At 39.0% G+C, this 22,554-nt stretch overlaps 1 protein-coding gene across 3 annotated transcripts in view; it reads left to right on the top strand.

Annotated features, from left to right (window-relative positions):
* LOC133650153 (SUN domain-containing ossification factor-like) overlaps positions 1-22,554 on the top strand; it is a 97,410-nt gene that overhangs the window by 55,971 nt on the left and 18,885 nt on the right. For all 3 annotated transcript variants that reach the window (XM_062047070.1, XM_062047069.1, XM_062047071.1), the window contains 6 exons: positions 6,279-6,344; positions 8,828-8,893; positions 9,064-9,130; positions 14,943-15,722; positions 15,782-15,869; positions 19,870-19,974. In XM_062047070.1, the coding sequence (XP_061903054.1) occupies positions 6,279-6,344; positions 8,828-8,893; positions 9,064-9,130; positions 14,943-15,722; positions 15,782-15,869; positions 19,870-19,974 (1,172 nt within the window). The remainder of the gene's footprint in view (positions 1-6,278; positions 6,345-8,827; positions 8,894-9,063; positions 9,131-14,942; positions 15,723-15,781; positions 15,870-19,869; positions 19,975-22,554) is intronic.

Genomic DNA, 22,554 nt, shown 5'->3' with positions numbered 1-22,554 from the left:
ACACGTGTTATTCATGACAAGTACACGTGTTATTCATGACGAGTACAAGTGTTATTCATGACAAGTACACGTTATTCATGACAAGTACACATGTTATTCATGACAAGTACACATGTTATTCATGACAAGTACACGTGTTATTCATGACAAGTACACGTGTTATTCATGACAAGTACACGTGTTATTCATGACAAGTACACGTGTTATTCATGACAAGTACACGTGTTATTCATGACAAGTACACGTGTTGTTCATGACAAGTACACGTGTTATTCATGACAAGTACACGTGTTATTCATGACGAGTACACGTGTTATTCATGACGAGTACAAGTGTTATTCATGACAAGTACACATGTTATTCATGACAAGTACACATGTTATTCATGACAAGTACACGTGTTATTCATGACAAGTACACATGTTATTCATGACAAGTACACACGTTGTTCATGACAAGTACACATGTTGTTCATGACAAGTACACATGTTGTTCATGACAAGTACACGTGTTGTTCATGACAAGTACACGTGTTATTCATGACGAGTACACGTGTTATTCATGACGAGTACACGTGTTATTCATGACGAGTACACGTGTTATTCATGACGAGTACACGTGTTGTTCATGACGAGTACAAGTGTTGTTCATGACGAGTACAAGTGTTGTTCATGACGAGTACACGTGTTATTCATGACGAGTACACGTGTTATTCATGACGAGTACACGTGTTATTCATGACGAGTACAAGTGTTATTCATGACGAGTACACGTGTTATTCATGACGAGTACACGTGTTGTTCATGACGAGTACACGTGTTATTCATGACGAGTACACGTGTTATTCATGACGAGTACACGTGTTGTTCGTGACGAGTACACGTGTTGTTCGTGACGAGTACACGTGTTATTCGTGACGAGTACACGTGTTATTCGTGACGAGTACACGTGTTATTCGTGACGAGTACACGTGTTATTCGTGACGAGTACACGTGTTATTCGTGACGAGTACACGTGTTATTCATGACGAGTACACGTGTTGTTCATGACGAGTACACGTGTTGTTCATGACGAGTACACGTGTTGTTCATGACAAGTACACGTGTTGTTAATGACGAGTACACGTGTTGTTCATGACGAGTACACGTGTTGTTCATGACGAGTACACGTGTTGTTCATGACGAGTACACGTGTTATTCATGACAAGTACACGTGTTATTCATGACAAGTACACGTGTTATTCATGACAAGTACACGTGTTATTCATGACAAGTACACGTGTTATTCATGACAAGTACACGTGTTATTCATGACAAGTACACGTGTTATTCATGACAAGTACACGTGTTATTCATGACAAGTACACGTGTTATTCATGACAAGTACACGTGTTATTCATGACAAGTACACGTGTTATTCATGACAAGTACACACGTTATTCATGACAAGTACACGTGTTATTCATGACAAGTACACGTGTTATTCATGACAAGTACACACGTTATTCATGACAAGTACACACGTTATTCATGACAAGTACACACGTTATTCATGACAAGTACACGTGTTATTCATGACAAGTACACGTGTTATTCATGACAAGTACACGTGTTATTCATGACAAGTACACGTGTTATTCATGACAAGTACACGTGTTATTCATGACAAGTACACGTGTTATTCATGACAAGTACACGTGTTATTCATGACAAGTACACACGTGTTATTCATGACAAGTACACACATGTTATTCATGACAAGTACACATGTTATTCATGACAAGTACACGTGTTATTCATGACAAGTACACATGTTATTCATGACAAGTACACGTGTTATTCATGACAAGTACACGTGTTATTCATGACAAGTACACGTGTTATTCAAGACAAGTACACGTGTTATTCATGACAAGTACCCATGTTGTTCATGACAAGTACACATGTTGTTCATGACAAGTACACATGTTATTCATGACAAGTACACGTGTTATTCATGACAAGTACACATGTTATTCATGACAAGTACACATGTTATTCATGACAAGTACACGTGTTATTCATGACAAGTGCACGTGTTATTCATGACAAGTACACGTGTTATTCATGACAAGTATACACGTGTTATTCATGACAAGTACACGTGTTATTCATGACAAGTACACGTGTTATTCATGACAAGTACACGTGTTATTCATGACAAGTACACATGTTGTTCATGACAAGTACACATGTTATTCATGACAAGTACACATGTTATTCATGACAAGTACACGTGTTATTCATGTGACAAGTACACATGTTGTTCATGACAAGTACACATGTTATTCATGACAAGTACACATGTTATTCATGACAAGTACACGTGTTATTCATGACAAGTACACGTGTTATTCATGACAAGTACACGTGTTATTCATGACAAGTACACGTGTTATTCATGACAAGTACACGTGTTATTCATGACAAGTACACGTGTTATTCATGACAAGTACACGTGTTATTCATGACAAGTACACGTGTTATTCATGACAAGTACACGTGTTGTTCATGACAAGTACACGTGTTGTTCATGACAAGTACACGTGTTATTCATGACAAGTACACGTGTTATTCATGACAAGTACACGTGTTATTCATGACGAGTACAAGTGTTATTCATGACAAGTACACGTTATTCATGACAAGTACACATGTTATTCATGACAAGTACACGTGTTATTCATGACAAGTACACGTGTTATTCATGACAAGTACACGTGTTATTCATGACAAGTACACGTGTTATTCATGACAAGTACACGTGTTGTTCATGACAAGTACACGTGTTGTTCATGACAAGTACACGTGTTATTCATGACAAGTACACGTGTTATTCATGACAAGTACACGTGTTATTCATGACGAGTACAAGTGTTATTCATGACAAGTACACATGTTATTCATGACAAGTACACATGTTATTCATGACAAGTACACATGTTATTCATGACAAGTACACGTGTTATTCATGACAAGTACACATGTTATTCATGACAAGTACACATGTTATTCATGACAAGTACACATGTTATTCATGACAAGTACACATGTGATTCATGACAAGTACACACATGTTATTCATGACAAGTACACACATGTTATTCATGACAAGTACACATGTTATTCATGACAAGTACACATGTTATTCATGACAAGTACACATGTTATTCATGACAAGTACACACATGTTATTCATGACAAGTACACATGTTATTCATGACAAGTACACACGTTATTCATGATAAGTACACACGTTATTCATGATAAGTACACACGTTATTCATGACAAGTACACACGTTGTTCATGACAAGTACACATGTTATTCATGACAAGTACACGTGTTATTCATGACAAGTACACATGTTATTCATGACAAGTACACGTGTTATTCATGACAAGTACACATGTTATTCATGACAAGTACACATGTTGTTCATGACAAGTACACGTGTTATTCATGACAAGTACACGTGTTATTCATGACAAGTACACACATGTTATTCATGACAAGTACACATGTTGTTCATGACATGTACACATGTTGTTCATGACAAGTACACATGTTATTCATGACAAGTACACATGTTATTCATGACAAGTACACACATGTTATTCATGACAAGTACACGTGTTATTCATGACAAGTACACGTGTTATTTATGACAAGTACACGTGTTGTTCATGACAAGTACACGTGTTATTCATGACAAGTACACATGTTATTCATGACAAGTACACGTGTTATTCATGACAAGTACACGTGTTATTCATGACAAGTACACGTGTTATTCATGACAAGTACACGTGTTATTCATGACAAGTATACACGTGTTATTCATGACAAGTACACGTGTTATTCATGACAAGTACACGTGTTATTCATGACAAGTACACGTGTTATTCATGACAAGTACACGTGTTATTCATAAACAAGTACACGTGTTATTCATGACAAGTACACGTGTTATTCATGACAAGTACACGTGTTATTCATGACAAGTACACGTGTTATTCATGACAAGTACACGTGTTATTCATGACAAGTACACATGTTATTCATGACAAGTACACATGTTATTCATGACAAGTACACGTGTTATTCATGACAAGTACACGTGTTATTCATGACAAGTACACATGTTATTCATGACAAGTACACATGTTATTCATGACAAGTACACGTGTTATTCATGACAAGTGCACGTGTTATTCATGACAAGTACACGTGTTATTCATGACAAGTATACACGTGTTATTCATGACAAGTACACGTGTTATTCATGACAAGTACACGTGTTATTCATGACAAGTACACGTGTTATTCATGACAAGTACACATGTTGTTCATGACAAGTACACATGTTATTCATGACAAGTACACATGTTATTCATGACAAGTACACGTGTTATTCATGTGACAAGTACACATGTTGTTCATGACAAGTACACATGTTATTCATGACAAGTACACATGTTATTCATGACAAGTACACGTGTTATTCATGACAAGTACACGTGTTATTCATGACAAGTACACGTGTTATTCATGACAAGTACACGTGTTATTCATGACAAGTACACGTGTTATTCATGACAAGTACACGTGTTATTCATGACAAGTACACGTGTTATTCATGACAAGTACACGTGTTGTTCATGACAAGTACACGTGTTGTTCATGACAAGTACACGTGTTATTCATGACAAGTACACGTGTTATTCATGACAAGTACACGTGTTATTCATGACGAGTACAAGTGTTATTCATGACAAGTACACGTTATTCATGACAAGTACACATGTTATTCATGACAAGTACACGTGTTATTCATGACAAGTACACGTGTTATTCATGACAAGTACACGTGTTATTCATGACAAGTACACGTGTTATTCATGACAAGTACACGTGTTATTCATGACAAGTACACGTGTTGTTCATGACAAGTACACGTGTTGTTCATGACAAGTACACGTGTTATTCATGACAAGTACACGTGTTATTCATGACAAGTACACGTGTTATTCATGACGAGTACAAGTGTTATTCATGACAAGTACACATGTTATTCATGACAAGTACACATGTTATTCATGACAAGTACACATGTTATTCATGACAAGTACACGTGTTATTCATGACAAGTACACATGTTATTCATGACAAGTACACACGTTGTTCATGACAAGTACACATGTTGTTCATGACAAGTACACATGTTGTTCATGACAAGTACACGTGTTGTTCATGACAAGTACACGTGTTATTCATGACAAGTACACGTGTTATTCATGACGAGTACACGTGTTATTCATGACGAGTACACGTGTTATTCATGACGAGTACACGTGTTATTCATGACGAGTACAAGTGTTGTTCATGACGAGTACAAGTGTTGTTCATGACGAGTACACGTGTTATTCATGACGAGTACACGTGTTATTCATGACGAGTACACGTGTTATTCATGACGAGTACAAGTGTTATTCATGACGAGTACACGTGTTATTCATGACAAGTACACGTGTTATTCATGACAAGTACACACGTGTTATTCATGACAAGTACACACATGTTATTCATGACAAGTACACATGTTATTCATGACGAGTACACGTGTTATTCATGACAAGTACACGTGTTATTCATGACAAGTACACACGTGTTATTCATGACAAGTACACACATGTTATTCATGACAAGTACACATGTTATTCATGACAAGTACACGTGTTATTCATGACAAGTACACATGTTATTCATGACAAGTACACGTGTTATTCATGACAAGTACACGTGTTATTCATGACAAGTACACGTGTTATTCAAGACAAGTACACGTGTTATTCATGACAAGTACCCATGTTATTCATGACAAGTACACATGTTGTTCATGACAAGTACACATGTTATTCATGACAAGTACACATGTTATTCATGACAAGTACACATGTTATTCATGACAAGTACACATGTTATTTATGACAAGTGTGAACTGGGCCCAATTATTTTTAATGCATTTTTATTTTGTACTTGTCTTAATCTTTGTCACTTGTCTTTAAAAGCCTAACCAGGGAGGAGGGTTGACTTGTGTACTTTGACATGGCTTACCTATGGGTAACAATGTTTACTGTCCAAGACTAGATCTATACATGTTCTCCTAGGACACAAGACTTAACATTGCTTCTAGAAGAATACAATAGCACTGTGAGACTACATTGTGTTGCTCATTTAGACTACCCATCTGGATATGGACCTGGTGAAGTCAAACATTCCAAGAATATCATTGGCTCAGCCAAGGGTAAGTCCAGCAATAATATATATCATGATGTATGAACGTGTAAATGACTTAGTTGTGCTGTTACATGATGATGTATGAACGTGTAAATGACTTAGTTGTGCTGTTACATGATGATGTATGAACGTGTAAATGACTTAGTTGTGCTGTTACATGATGATGTGTGAACGTGTGAATGACTTAGTTGTGCTGTTACATCAGTGGTTCTCAAACTTTTTTTGTCATCCCCCACTTTGGACAAGGGGGAGTTTTCAAGCCCCACCTGCCCCCATCGCCCCAACAGAACGCTAATGCCAAGCTTAACATTTTCAAATTTATTGAACATCAAGTAACATCAAGTTGTATACATTCAAACTCAATAACATAAAATAACATCAAGTTCAATAATAAATAAAATAACTGTGCAGCTGTGGTATAACTTGCATCAAGTTCAATATCAAATAAAATAACTTGCATCAAGTTCAATAATAAATAAAACAAAAGTGTTATAACTTGCATCAAGTTCAATAATAATAATAAAAAAAGTGTTATAACTTGCATCAAGTTCAATAATAAATCAAATAAAAGTGTTATAACTTGCATCAAATTGAATAATAAATCAAATAAAAGTGTTATAACTTGCATCAAGTTCAATAATAAATGAAATAAAAGTGTTATAACTTGCATCAAGTTCAATAATAAATCAAATAAAAGTGTTATAACTTGCATCAAGTTCAATAATAAATGAAATAAAAGTGTTATAACTTGCATCAAGTTCAATAATAAATCAAATAAAAGTGTTATAACTTGCATCAAGTTCAATAATAAATCAAATACAAGTGTTATAACTTGCATCAGGTTCAATAATAAATCAAATAACTTGCATCAAGTTCAATAATAAATAAAAATAAAAGTGCCACTTTGCAATCTTTGCAAAAAAAAAAGGAGGAGCTATATGCATTTTGGCAAGACAGGGAAAGTGAACATGAGTTTTACAGTACTCCAGCATTAGTGGCTGCAATGAGCCTGTTTTGCACTGCACAGCTTTTCAAATGGGGGTTGCAGGCTTGACACTGCCACTGTTAAAACCTCATCGAGTTAGGGGCTGAGCTGCCTTGACGCGAGTGTTTCCCGGTGAATGACACACAGTGTGTCCAATGCGCATTTGGCGCAACCCTCTTTATTAGAGCCTGCAGCCCGTTTCTTTACTCTGCCATGGTCTGTGCGCCATCAGAGCAAAAGCCAACACAGTTTTCCCATTTAAGGTCGTGTTCTTTGAGGAAACTGTCCATTATATTGAACAGCTCATCAGCAGTGGCTATATTTTTTATGTATTTGCAAAACAGCAAATCCTCGCACAGTGATTCACCATTCACAAAGCTTCCGCTTAGCCCCGCCCCCATTAGTTACTGTTGCTATGTCTGTCAAACTTGCGCTCCTACCTAGAAATTTAAAGCCTACAGGAAAAATTTATTTATATAGCGGATTTCACAGACAGAATCACAAAGTGATTTACAGTGTGTATAGAAAATGAAAGCATAGTAAAAAAAAAAATCTAAGAATATAATTGAAAAAAAAAAAAAAATTAAAGTGAAATTTCCTCCCGTTCCTCGCGCCCCACCTGTCATGTCTCTATTCCCCACCATTGGGGCGCGCCCCACACTTTGAGAAACGCTGTGTTACATGATGATGTGTGAACGTGTAAATGACTTAGTTGTGCTGTTACATGATGATGTATGAACATGTAAATGACTTAGTTGTGCTGTTACATGATGATGTATGAACGTGTAAATGACTTAGTTGTGCTGTTACATGATGATGTGTGAATGTGTAAATGACGTAGTTGTGCTGTTACATGATGATGTGTGAACGTGTAAATGACTTAGTTGTGCTGTTACATGATGATGTATGAACGTGTAAATGACTTAGTTGTGCTGTTACATGGTGATGTGTGAACGTGTAAATGACTTAGTTGTGCTGTTACATGATAATGTATGAACGTGTAAATGACTTAGTTGTGCAGTTACAAGATGATGTATGAACGTGTAAATGACTTAGTTGTGCTGTTACATGATGATGTGTGAACGTGTAAATGACTTAGTTGTGCTGTTACATGGTGATGTGTGAACGTGTAAATGACTTAGTTGTGCTGTTACATGATGATGTGTGAACGTGTAAATGACTTAGTTGTGCTGTTACATGATGATGTGTGAATGTGTAAATGACTTAGTTGTGCTGTTACATGATGATGTGTGAACGTGTAAATGACTTAGTTGTGCTGTTACATGGTGATGTGTGAACGTGTAAATGACTTAGTTGTGCTGTTACATGATGATGTGTGAACGTGTAAATGACTTAGTTGTGCTGTTACATGATGATGTGTGAATGTGTAAATGACTTAGTTGTGCTGTTACATGATGATGTGTGAATGTGTAAATGACTTAGTTGTGCTGTTACATGATGATGTGTGAACGTGTACATGACTTAGTTGTGCTGTTGCTCCACAGATGTCATTCTGAACATGGTCACTAATATTGCTGTCAATGTTCTCGGGGGCAACTCAGAGATGCAAGGTTTGTGTAGCATGAATATTGACATCTACTGTAACATTCCACTGTTACAACTACATGATTGTTACAACTACATGCTGCTCTAGTATGGAGCAATACATCAATACTTTGTCCTCATTGCACTGCACTGTCCATGCAGTGATACTGTACTTCTTCTTCTTTGTGTTGGCCAGGAAACATTTCATCCCAGGATGGAAGTCATGTGACCACTCCAACTCCCACCACAGACCCAACTACCGTGTGAGTCACAAGTCCTATTTGCTCTACCTACTGTACTATACAGTACAAGACCCACCTACTACATTTTGCACTAAAAATATATATTTACATATATTAGCCACACCGGACTATAAGCCGCAGATATATACTTTGTGAAATGACTTAGAATGGTGTCTGTAACACGGCAGTAAACAAATAAAATGAAGTCTAGCTCTCCAATCAACTAAACAGACTCAATAAGAGGAGTTAACTCCTAGCTAGCTCTCCAATCAACTAAACAGACTCAATAAGAGGAGTTAACTCCTGGCTAGCTCTCCAATCAGCTAAACAGACTCAATAAGAGGAGTTAACTCCTAGCTAGCTCTCCAATCAGCTAAACAGACGCAATAAGAGGAGTTAACTCCTAGCTAGCTCTCCAATCAGCTAAACAGACGCAATAAGAGGAGTTAACTCCTAGCTAGCTCTCCAATCAGCTAAACAGACTCAATAAGAGGAGTTAACTCCTAGCTAGCTCTCCAATCAGCTAAACAGACTCAATAAGAGGAGTTAACTCCTAGCTAGCTCTCCAATCAGCTAAACAGACTCAATAAGAGGAGTTAACTCCTAGCTAGCTCTCCAATCAGCTAAACAGACTCAATAAGAGGAGTTAACTCCTAGCTAGCTCTCCAATCAGCTAAACAGACACAATAAGAGGAGTTAACTCCTAGCTAGCTCTCCAATCAACTAAACAGACTCAATAAGAGGAGTTAACTCCTAGCTAGCTCTCCAATCAGCTAAACAGACTCAATAAGAGGAGTTAACTCCTAGCTAGCTCTCCAATCAGCTAAACAGACTCAATAAGAGGAGTTAACGCCTAGCTAGCTCTCCAATCAGCTAAACAGACTCAATAAGAGGAGTTAACTCCTAGCTAGCTCTCCAATCAACTAAACAGACTCAATAAGAGGAGTTAACTCCTAGCTAGCTCTCCAATCAGCTAAACAGACTCAATAAGAGGAGTTAACTCCTAGCTAGCTCTCCAATCAGCTAAACAAACTCAATAAGAGGAGTTAACTCCTAGCTAGCTCTCCAATCAACTAAACAGACTCAATAAGAGGAGTTAACTCATAGCTAGCTCTCCAATCAGCTAAACAGACTCAATAAGAGGAGTTAACTCCTAGCTAGCTCTCCAATCAGCTAAACAGACTCAATAAGAGGAGTTAACTCCTAGCTAGCTCTCCAATCAGCTAAACAGACTCAATAAGGGGAGTTAACTCCTAGCTAGCTCTCCAATCAGCTAAAAAGACTCAATAAGAGGAGTTAACTCCTAGCTAGCTCTCCAATCAACTAAACAGACTCAATAAGAGGAGTTAACTCCTAGCTAGTTCTCCAATCAGCTAAACAGACTCAATAAGAGGAGTTAACTCCTAGCTAGCTCTCCAATCAGCTAAACAGACTCAATAAGAGGAGTTAACTCCTAGCTAGCTCTCCAATCAACTAAACAGACTCAATAAGAGGAGTTAACTCCTAGCTAGCTCTCCAATCAGCTAAACAGACTCAATAAGAGGAGTTAACTCCTAGCTAGCTCTCCAATCAACTAAACAGACTCAATAAGAGGAGTTAACTCCTAACTAGCTCTCCAATCAGCTAAACAGACTCAATAAGAGGAGTTAACTCCTAGCTAGCTCTCCAATCAGCTAAACAGACTCAATAAGAGGAGTTAACTCCTAGCTAGCTCTCCAATCAACTAAACAGACTCAATAAGAGGAGTTAACTCCTAACTAGCTCTCCAATCAGCTAAACAGACTCAATAAGAGGAGTTAACTCCTAGCTAGCTCTCCAATCAGCTAAACAGACTCAATAAGAGGAGTTAACTCCTAGCTAGCTCTCCAATCAACTAAACAGACTCAATAAGAGGAGTTAACTCCTACCTAGCTCTCCAATCAGCTAAACAGACTCAATAAGAGGAGTTAACTCCTACCTAGCTCTCCAATCAGCTAAACAGACTCAATAAGAGGAGTTAACTCCTAGCTAGCTCTCCAATCAACTAAACAGACTCAATAAGAGGAGTTAACTCCTAGCTAGCTCTCCAATCAGCTAAACAGACTCAATAAGAGGAGTTAACTCCTAGCTAGCTCTCCAATCAACTAAACACTCAATAAGAGGAGTTAACTCCTAGCTAGCTCTCCAATCAACTAAACAGACTCAATAAGAGGAGTTAACTCCTAACTAACTCTCCAATCAACTAAACAGACTCAATAAGAGGAGTTAACTCCTACCTAGCTCTCCAATCAGCTAAACAGACTCAATAAGAGGAGTTAACTCCTACCTAGCTCTCCAATCAGCTAAACAGACTCAATAAGAGGAGTTAACTCCTAGCTAGCTCTCCAATCAACTAAACAGACTCAATAAGAGGAGTTAACTCCTAGCTAGCTCTCCAATCAGCTAAACAGACTCAATAAGAGGAGTTAACTCCTAGCTAGCTCTCCAATCAGCTAAACAGACTCAATAACTCCACGGTGACGTTTTGGTGAATTTACTGAGGAATTAGTGAAAGTGAAACAACAAAAAGAATGTAAGTTAATAAAACTAACACAGACACTCGTAAACATGTTAGCATATTAGCTAATGCTAACAACACTAGCTTGATTACATTACGATAGCAGGTAGAAATATGCAACAGACATCACATATGGGACACTTTAGTAAGTAAGAATAGTTGTAGTTATATTGTAAAACTTACACATGTTGTGGGTGGTTGTACTTCCAGTTTAAAGGCCTACTGAAATGAATTTTTTTTATTTAAACGGGGATAGCAGATCCATTCTATGTGTCATACTTGATCATTTTGCGATATTGCCATATTTTTGCTTAAAGGATTTAGTATAGAACAACGTCGATAAAGTTCGCAACTTTTGGTCTCTGATTAAAAAAAACCTTGCCCCTACCGGAAGTAGCGTGACGTTGTCAGTTGTTCACTCCCTCATATTTTCCTATTGTTTTCAACGCAGCTAGAGCTATTCGGACCATTACCCCATTAATTTGAGCGAGGATGAAAGATTCGTGGATGAGGAACGTTAGAGTGACGGACTAGAATGCAGTGGAATACATATTTTTTTTCGCTCTGACCGTAACTTAGGTACAAGCTGGCTCATTGGATTCCACACTCTCTCCTTTTTCTATTGTGGATCACGGATTTGTATTTTAAACCACCTCGGATACTATACCCTCTTGAAAATGAGAGTCGAGAACGCGAAATGGACATTCAGTGCCTTTTATCTCCACGACAATACATCGACGAAGCTCATGCTAATCAGCATGAGCTAACGTGATAGCATCTGTCTCAAATGCAGATACAAACAAAAAAATAAATCCCTGACTGGAATGATAGACAGAAGATCAACAATACTATTAAACCATGGATATGTAACTACACGGTTAATAGATCTCAGCCTGGCAAAGCTTAACAATGCTGTTGCTAACGACGCTAAGGCTGACTTAGCAACTTAGCAACCGGACCTCACAGAGTTATGATAAAAACATTAGCGCTCCACCTACGCCAGCCAGCCATCATCTGCCCAGCTCATCAAAACCCGTGCTCACCTGCGTTCCAGCGATCAACGGCGCGACGAAGGACTTCACCCGATCATCCGTGCGGTGGCCGGTTAGCAGCGGCTAGCGCGTCTGCTATCCAAGTGAGTAATCCTGGTTGTGTTGCTACAGCCAGCCACTATACACCGACCCACCTACAACGTTCTTCTTTGCAGTCTTCATTGTTCATTAAACAAATTGCAAAAGATTCACCAACACAGATGTCCAGAATACTGTGGAATTATGAAATGAAAACAGAGCTTTTTTGTATTGTATTCAATACTTCCGGTTCAATGATTGACGTCACGCGCATACTCATCCTCCGAAGGCTTTTTCAACCGGAAGTGTGGCGGGAATTTTAAAATTGCACTTTATGCCGTATTGGCATGTATTGGCCTTTAAAGGCCTACTGAAAGCCACTACTAGCGACCACGCAGTCTGATAGTTTATATATCAATGATGAAATCTTAACATTGCAACACATGCCTATACGGCCGGGTTAACTTATAAAGTGATATTTTAAAATTCTCGCCACACTTCCGGTTGAAAATCTCCTTTGGATATGATTTATGCGCGTGACGTCATAAAATGCACGGAAGTGTTTGGGCCCTATTGGACACAATACACAAAGCTCTGTTTTCTTCGACAAAATTCCACAGTATTCTGGACATCTGTGTTGGTGAATATTTTGCAATTTGTTTAATGAACAATGGAGGCTGCAAAGAAGAACGTTGTAGGTGGGATCGATCGGTGTCTTAGCGGCTAAGTACAATACTTACAGCAACACAACAAGGACTACTTACCCTGATAGAAGACGCCTAGCTGATGCTTGCCGCCAAACCCACGGATGAAGTCCTTCGTCGCGCCGTTGATCGCTGGAACGCAGGTGAGCACGGCTGTTGATGGGAAGATGAGGGCTGGCTGGCGTAGGTGGAGCGCTAATGTTTTATCATAGTTCTGTGAGTTCCGGTTGCTAAGTTGCTAAATTAGCCTTAGCGTCGTTAGCAACAGCATTGTTAAGCCTTACCAGGCTGAGAATTTTTAACCGTGTAGTTACATGTACATGGTTTAATAGTATTTTTGCTCTTCTGTCTATCCTTCCAGTCAGGGGTTTATTTATTTTGTTTCTATCTTCATTTGAGAACGATGCTAGCACGTTAGCTCAGTAGCTAAGTGTGTCACCGATGTATTGTCTTGGACATAAAAGTCACTTTGAATGTCCATTTCGCGTGCTCGACTCTCATTTACAAGAGGATATAGTATCCGAGGTGGTTTAAAATACAAATCCGTGATACACAATAGAAAAAGGAGAGAGTACATAGTTCTGTGAGTTCCGGCTGCTAAGTTGCTAAATTAGCCTTAGCGTCGTTAGCAACAGCATTGTTAAGCCTTACCAGGCTGAGAATTTTTAACCGTGTAGTTACATGTACATGGTTTAATAGTATTTTTGCTCTTCTGTCTATCCTTCCAGTCAGGGGTTTATTTATTTTGTTTCTATCTTCATTTGAGAACGATGCTAGCACGTTAGCTCAGTAGCTAAGTGTGTCACCGATGTATTGTCTTGGAGATAAAAGTCACTTTAAATGTCCATTTCGCGTGCTCAACTCTCATTTACAAGAGGATATAGTATCCGAGGTGGTTTAAAATACAAATCTGTGATCTACAATAGAAAAAGGAGAGAGTGTGGAATCCAATGAGCCAGCTTGTACCTAAGTTACAGTCAGAGCGAAAAAAGATACGTCCATCACTGCCTCTCAAGTCCTTCACTGTAACGTTCCTCATCTACGAATCTTTCATCCTCGCTCAAATTAATGGGGTAATCGTCACTTTCTCGGTCCGAATCTCTCTCGCTCCATTGTAAACAATGGGGAATTGTGAGGAATACTAGCTCCTGTGACGTCACTTTTTTTATCAGCGAGCAAAAGTTGCGAACTTTATCGTCGATTTTCTCTACTAAATCCTTTCAGCAAAAATATGGCAATATCGCGAAATGATCAAGTATGACACATAGAATGGATCTGCTATTCCCGTTTAAATAAAAACAAATCATTTCAGTAGGCCTTTAAGGCATTAAAAGGGAAAGTACATTTTGAACTCACAGCACCTGAAGTGAGTGAACGTGTGTAAAAGATGGCGCCGCAGCACAAACAACAACACGTCTGCTTGGGTTGAATGACGACTACTGCACAGCAAACATTATGGCTGTTGGCGTAGGAAAGAAGTATGCGTTTATTTAGCTGATGATTAATACTGCTCTTTCTTGTAGTCCTGAGTTGGAGGAGGCAGCCATGTCTCCAGATGTGCTCATCACTGAACCTTCAGCTCTTCCTGACAATATGAAGGAGCAGATTGTCATCCCTTTAGAGTCGGAGGAAGAGGAATCCATCATCTCCACAATAACCCTTTTGGAGAAAGAGGAGGAGTTGGATGAAGAGCGGGAGGAAGATGTCTCTTGTTGCTGTGCAGACTCCCTCCAGGAGTATCTGCAGCAGCAGTGTTTGCTGCTCCTCTGCAGGAAAACAACACTGCCCTCTGAAGACAAACATCAGCCCCGTGAAGAAGAAGAAGAAGAAGAAGAAGAAGAAGAAGAAGCTCCTGCCAGGGAGGCAGGAAGTGGAGCCAGCCAGACTGTCACAGAATCTCACGAGCACTCCATGACCCAGCTGGAGCCCAGCCTCAGTCTGCTAGAAACACCCTGTGTCAGCTCAGAAGAAGTTCCACTGCCTCTCAGCACCACAGTACAAGTCACTTGTGAGCCCATGCTGAAGGACATGGCTGAAGAGGATCATCTTGTCCAGCCTGAAGATGTTCCTGACACTGAGCCTCCGCACACACTCCCAGACTTCAGAAGCCAGGACCTCACAGAAGACTTCTCTTCCACCAACCTCTCGGACATGTACGCCGAGCCTCCTAACGGCACGGAGCAGAACCTGCTGCACGGCTCCAGCCAGAAGGAGTCCGTGTTCATGCGACTCAACAACCGCATAAAGGCCCTGGAGACCAACATGTCCCTCAGCGGACGCTACCTGGAGCAGCTCAGCCAGAGGTGAGGAACCTCAGGGGGGGAAGTTGTGGCATCTTCTCATGTGTCTCCTTCACGCTCAGATATCGTAAGCAGATGGAGGAGATGCAGAAGGCCTTCAACCAAACCATCATCAAACTGCAGAACACTTCCACAATTGCAGAGGAGCAGGTGAGTGCATCCTGGATGTGTTGTATTCATTATCATTCATCATCCTGGATGTGTTGGATTCACTATCATTCATCATCCTGGATGTGTTGTATTCATTATCATTCATCATTCTGGATGTGTTGTATTCACTATCATTCATCATTCTGGATGTGTTGTATTCACTATCATTCATCATCCTGGATGTGTTGGATTCACTATCATTCATTATCCTGGATGTGTTGTATTCATTATCATTCATCATCCTGGATGTGTTGTATTCACTATCATTCATCATCCTGGATGTGTTGTATTCATTATCATTCATCATCCTGGATGTGTTGTATTCACTATCATTCATCATCCTGGATGTGTTGTATTCACTATCATTCATCATCCTGGATGTGTTGTATTCATTATCATTCATCATCCTGGATGTGTTGTATTCATTATCATTCATCATCCTGGATGTGTTGGATTCACTATCATTCATCATCCTGGATGTGTTGTATTCATTATCATTCATCATCCTGGATGTGTTGTATTCACTATCATTCATCATCCTGGATGTGTTGTATTCATTATCATTCATCATCCTGGATGTGTTGTATTCACTATCATTCACCATCCTGGATGTGTTGTATTCACTATCATTCATCATCCTGGATGTGTTGTATTCATTATCATTCATCATCCTGGATGTGTTGTATTCACTATCATTCACCATCCTGGATGTGTTGTATTCACTATCATTCATCATCCTGGATGTGTTGTATTCATTATCATTCATCACCCTGGATGTGTTGTATTCATTATTCTTCATCATCCTGGATGTGTTGTATTCATTATCTTTCATCATCCTGGATGTGTTGTATTCATTATTCTTTGTCATCCTGGATGTGTTGTATTCACTATCATTCATCATCCTGGATGTGTTGTATTCACTATCATTCATCATCCTGGATGTGTTGTATTCATTATCATTCATCATCCTGGATGTGTTGTATTCACTATCATTCATCATCCTGGATGTGTTGTATTCACTATCATTCATCATCCTGGATGTGTTGTATTCATTATCATTCATCATCCTGGATGTGTTGTATTCACTATCATTCATCATCCTGGATGTGTTGTATTCACTATCATTCATCATCCTGGCTGTGTTGTATTCACTATCATTCATCATCCTGGATGTGTTGTATTCATTATCATTCATCATCCTGGATGTGTTGTATTCATTATCATTCATCATCCTGGATGTGTTGTATTCATTATCATTCATCATCCTGAATGTGTTGTATTCATTATCATTCATCATCCTGGATGTGTTGTATTCACTATCATTCATCATCCTGTATGTGTTGTATTCACTATCATTCATCATCCTGGATGTGTTGTATTCATTATCATTCATCCTCCTGGATGTGTTGTATTCACTATCATTCATCATCCTAGATGTGTTGTATTCACTATCATTCATCATCCTGGATGTGTTGTATTCATTATCATTCATCATCCTGGATGTGTTGTATTCATTATCATTCATCATCCTGGATGTGTTGTATTCATTATCATTCATCATCCTGGATGTGTTGTATTCATTATCATTCATCATCCTGGATGTGTTGTATTCACTATCATTCATCATCCTGGATGTGTTGGATTCACTATCATTCATCATCCTGGATGTGTTGTATTCATTATCATTCATCATCCTGGATGTGTTGGATTCACTATCATTCATCATCCTGGATGTGTTGTATTCATTATCCTTCATCATCCTGGATGTGTTGTATTCATTATCATTCATCATCCTGGATGTGTTGTATTCACTATCATTCATCATCCTGGATGTGTTGTATTCATTATCATTCATCATCCTGGATGTGTTGTATTCACTATCATTCATCATCCTGGATGTGTTGTATTCACTATCATTCATCATCCTGGATGTGTTGTATTCACTATCATTCATCATCCTTGATGTGTTGTATTCATTATCATTCATCATCCTGGATGTGTTGTATTCACTATCATTTATCATCCTGGATGTGTTGTATTCATTATCATTCATCATCCTGGATGTGTTGTATTCATTATCATTCATCATCCTGGATGTGTTGTATTCACTATCATTCATCATCCTGGATGTGTTGTATTCACTATCATTCATCATCCTGGCTGTGTTGTATTCACTATCATTCATCATCCTGGATGTGTTGTATTCATTATCATTCATCATCCTGGATGTGTTGTATTCATTATCATTCATCATCCTGGATGTGTTGTATTCATTATCATTCATCATCCTGAATGTGTTGTATTCATTATCATTCATCATCCTGGATGTGTTGTATTCACTATCATTCATCATCCTGTATGTGTTGTATTCACTATCATTCATCATCCTGGATGTGTTGTATTCATTATCATTCATCCTCCTGGATGTGTTGTATTCACTATCATTCATCATCCTAGATGTGTTGTATTCACTATCATTCATCATCCTGGATGTGTTGTATTCATTATCATTCATCATCCTGGATGTGTTGTATTCATTATCATTCATCATCCTGGATGTGTTGTATTCATTATCATTCATCATCCTGGATGTGTTGTATTCATTATCATTCATCATCCTGGATGTGTTGTATTCACTATCATTCATCATCCTGGATGTGTTGGATTCACTATCATTCATCATCCTGGATGTGTTGTATTCATTATCATTCATCATCCTGGATGTGTTGGATTCACTATCATTCATCATCCTGGATGTGTTGTATTCATTATCCTTCATCATCCTGGATGTGTTGTATTCATTATCATTCATCATCCTGGATGTGTTGTATTCACTATCATTCATCATCCTGGATGTGTTGTATTCATTATCATTCATCATCCTGGATGTGTTGTATTCACTATCATTCATCATCCTGGATGTGTTGTATTCACTATCATTCATCATCCTGGATGTGTTGTATTCACTATCATTCATCATCCTTGATGTGTTGTATTCATTATCATTCATCATCCTGGATGTGTTGTATTCACTATCATTTATCATCCTGGATGTGTTGTATTCAATATCATTCATCATCCTGGATGTGTTGTATTCACTATCATTCATCATCCTGGATGTGTTGTATCATTTATTCTTCATCATGTTGCAGGACCATTCTGGATGTGTTGTATTCACTTTTCTTCATCATTCTGGATGTGTTGTATTCATTATCATTCATCATTCTGGATGTGTTGTATTAATGATGCTTCATGATGTTGCAGGACCATCCTGGATGTGTTGTATTAATTATAATTCATGATGTTGCAGGACCATCCTGGATGTGTTGTATTAATGATGCTTCATGATGTTGCAGGACCATCCTGGATGTGTTGTATTAATGATGCTTCATGATGTTGCAGGACCATCCTGGATGTGTTGTATTAATGATGCTTCATGATGTTGCAGGACCATCCTGGATGTGTTGTATTAATGATTGTTCATGATGTTGCAGGACCATCCTGGATGTGTTGTATTAATGATTGTTCATGATGTTGCAGGACCATCCTGGATGTGTTGTATTAATGATTGTTCATGATGTTGCAGGACCATCCTGGATGTGTTGTATTAATGATTGTTCATGATGTTGCAGGACCATCCTGGATGTGTTGTATTAATGATTGTTCATGATGTTGCAGGACCATCCTGGATGTGTTGTATTAATGATTGTTCATGATGTTGCAGGACCATCCTGGATGTGTTGTATTAATGATTGTTCATGATGTTGCAGGACCATCCTGGATGTGTTGTATTAATGATTGTTCATGATGTTGCAGGACCATCCTGGATGTGTTGTATTAATGATTGTTCATGATGTTGCAGGACCATCCTGGATGTGTTGTATTAATGATTGTTCATGATGTTGCAGGACCATCCTGGATGTGTTGTATTAATGATTGTTCATGATGTTGCAGGACCATCCTGGATGTGTTGTATTAATGATTGTTCATGATGTTGCAGGACCAGCGTCAGACTGAGTCCATCCACTTGCTGCAAGAGCAGCTGCACAACATGACTCACATGGTTGTCAACCTGTCCGTCACACTCAGCCAGCTGCACAACCAGGTAGAGCATTTGCTGCCGTCTACTTGCAGTACCCAGTAACAAATGTGTCTGCATCATTCAACTGTCTCAAGTGATCAATTCATGAATGATTGTGAAATTACCACTCCACTTCAATCGAATGAAAGACGGCATTAGTCCAGAAATGAGTAGGTTTGTGTTCCTCATACCGACATGACTGTGAGTCATCTCACCTGATCATACCTACGTGACTGTGAGTCATCTCACCTGATCATACCTACATGACTGTGAGTCATTTCACCTGATCATACCTACATGACTGTGAGTCATTTCACCTGATCATACCTACATGACTGTGAGTCATCTCACCTGATCATACCTACATGACTGTGAGTCATCTCACCTGATCATACCTACATGACTGTGAGTCATTTCACCTGATCATACCTACATGACTGTGAGTCATTTCACCTGATCATACCTACATGACTGTGAGTCATCTCACCTGATCATACCTACATGACTGTGAGTCATTTCACCTGATCATACCTACATGACTGTGAGTCATCTCACCTGATCATACCTACATGACTGTGAGTCATCTCACCTGATCATACCTACATGACTGTGAGTCATCTCACCTGATCATACCTACATGACTGTGAGTCATTTCACCTGATCATACCTACATGACTGTGAGTCATTTCACCTGATCATACCTACATGACTGTGAGTCATCTCACCTGATCATACCTACATGACTGTGAGTCATTTCACCTGATCATACCTACATGACTGTGAGTCATTTCACCTGATCATACCTACATGACTGTGAGTCATCTCACCTGATCATACCTACATGACTGTGAGTCATTTCACCTGATCATACCTACATGACTGTGAGTCATCTCACCTGATCATACCTACATGACTGTGAGTCATCTCACCTGATCATACCTACATGACTGTGAGTCATCTCACCTGATCATACCTACATGACTGTGAGTCATTTCACCTGATCATACCTACATGACTGTGAGTCATTTCACCTGATCATACCTACATGACTGTGAGTCATCTCACCTGATCATACCTACATGACTGTGAGTCATTTCACCTGATCATACCTACATGACTGTGAGTCATCTCACCTGATCATACCTACATGACTGTGAGTCATTTCACCTGATCATACCTACATGACTATTGAGTCATTTCACCTGATCATACCTACATGACTGTGTCATTTCACCTGATCATACCTACATGACTGTGAGTCATCTCACCTGATCATACCTACACGACTGTGAGTCATCTCACCTGATCATACCTACATGACTGTGAGTCATCTCACCTGATCATACCTACATGACTGTGAGTCATTTCACCTGATCATACCTACATGACTGTGAGTCATTTCACCTGATCATACCTACATGACTGTGAGTCATTTCACCTGATCATACCTACATGACTGTGAGTCATCTCACCTGATCATACCTACATGACTGTGAGTCATCTCACCTGATCATACCTACATGACTGTGAGTCATTTCACCTGATCATACCTACATGACTGTGAGTCATTTCACCTGATCATACCTACGTGACTGTGAGTCATCTCACCTGATCATACCTACATGACTGTGAGTCATCTCACCTGATCATACCTACATGACTGTGAGTCATTTCACCTGATCATACCTACATGACTGTGAGTCATTTCACCTGATCATACCTACGTGACTGTGAGTCATTTCACCTGATCATACCTACATGACTGTGAGTCATTTCACCTGATCATACCTACATGACTGTGAGTCATTTCACCTGATCATACCGACATGACTGTGAGTCATTTCACCTGATCATACCTACATGACTGTGAGTCATTTCACCTGATCATACCTACATGACTGTGAGTCATCTCACCTGATCATACCTACATGACTGTGAGTCATTTCACCTGATCATACCTACATGACTGTGAGTCATTTCACCTGATCATACCTACATGACTGAGTCATCTCACCTGATCATACCTACATGACTGTGAGTCATTTCACCTGATCATACCTACATGACTGTGAGTCATTTCACCTGATCATACCTACATGACTGTGAGTCATTTCACCTGATCATACCTACATGACTGTGAGTCATCTCACCTGATCATACCTACATGACTGTGAGTCATTTCACCTGATCATACCGACATGACTGTGAGTCATTTCACCTGATCATACCTACATGACTGTGAGTCATTTCACCTGATCATACCTACATGACTGTGAGTCATTTCACCTGATCATACCTACATGACTGTGAGTCATTTCACCTGATCATACCTACATGACTGTGAGTCATTTCACCTGATCATACCTACATGACTATTGAGTCATTTCACCTGATCATACCTACATGACTGTGAGTCATTTCACCTGATCATACCTACATGACTGTGAGTCATCTCACCTGATCATACCTACATGACTGTGAGTCATCTCACCTGATCATACCTACATGACTGTGAGTCATCTCACCTGATCATACCTACATGACTGTGAGTCATTTCACCTGATCATACCTACATGACTGTGAGTCATTTCACCTGATCATACC

Source organism: Entelurus aequoreus, linkage group LG05 (assembly GCF_033978785.1).
Source record: "Entelurus aequoreus isolate RoL-2023_Sb linkage group LG05, RoL_Eaeq_v1.1, whole genome shotgun sequence".
NCBI lineage: Eukaryota > Metazoa > Chordata > Actinopteri > Syngnathiformes > Syngnathidae > Entelurus > Entelurus aequoreus.
The sequence above is the reverse complement of the archived record's forward strand: the minus strand, read 5'-3'. Positions and strand labels throughout refer to the sequence as shown.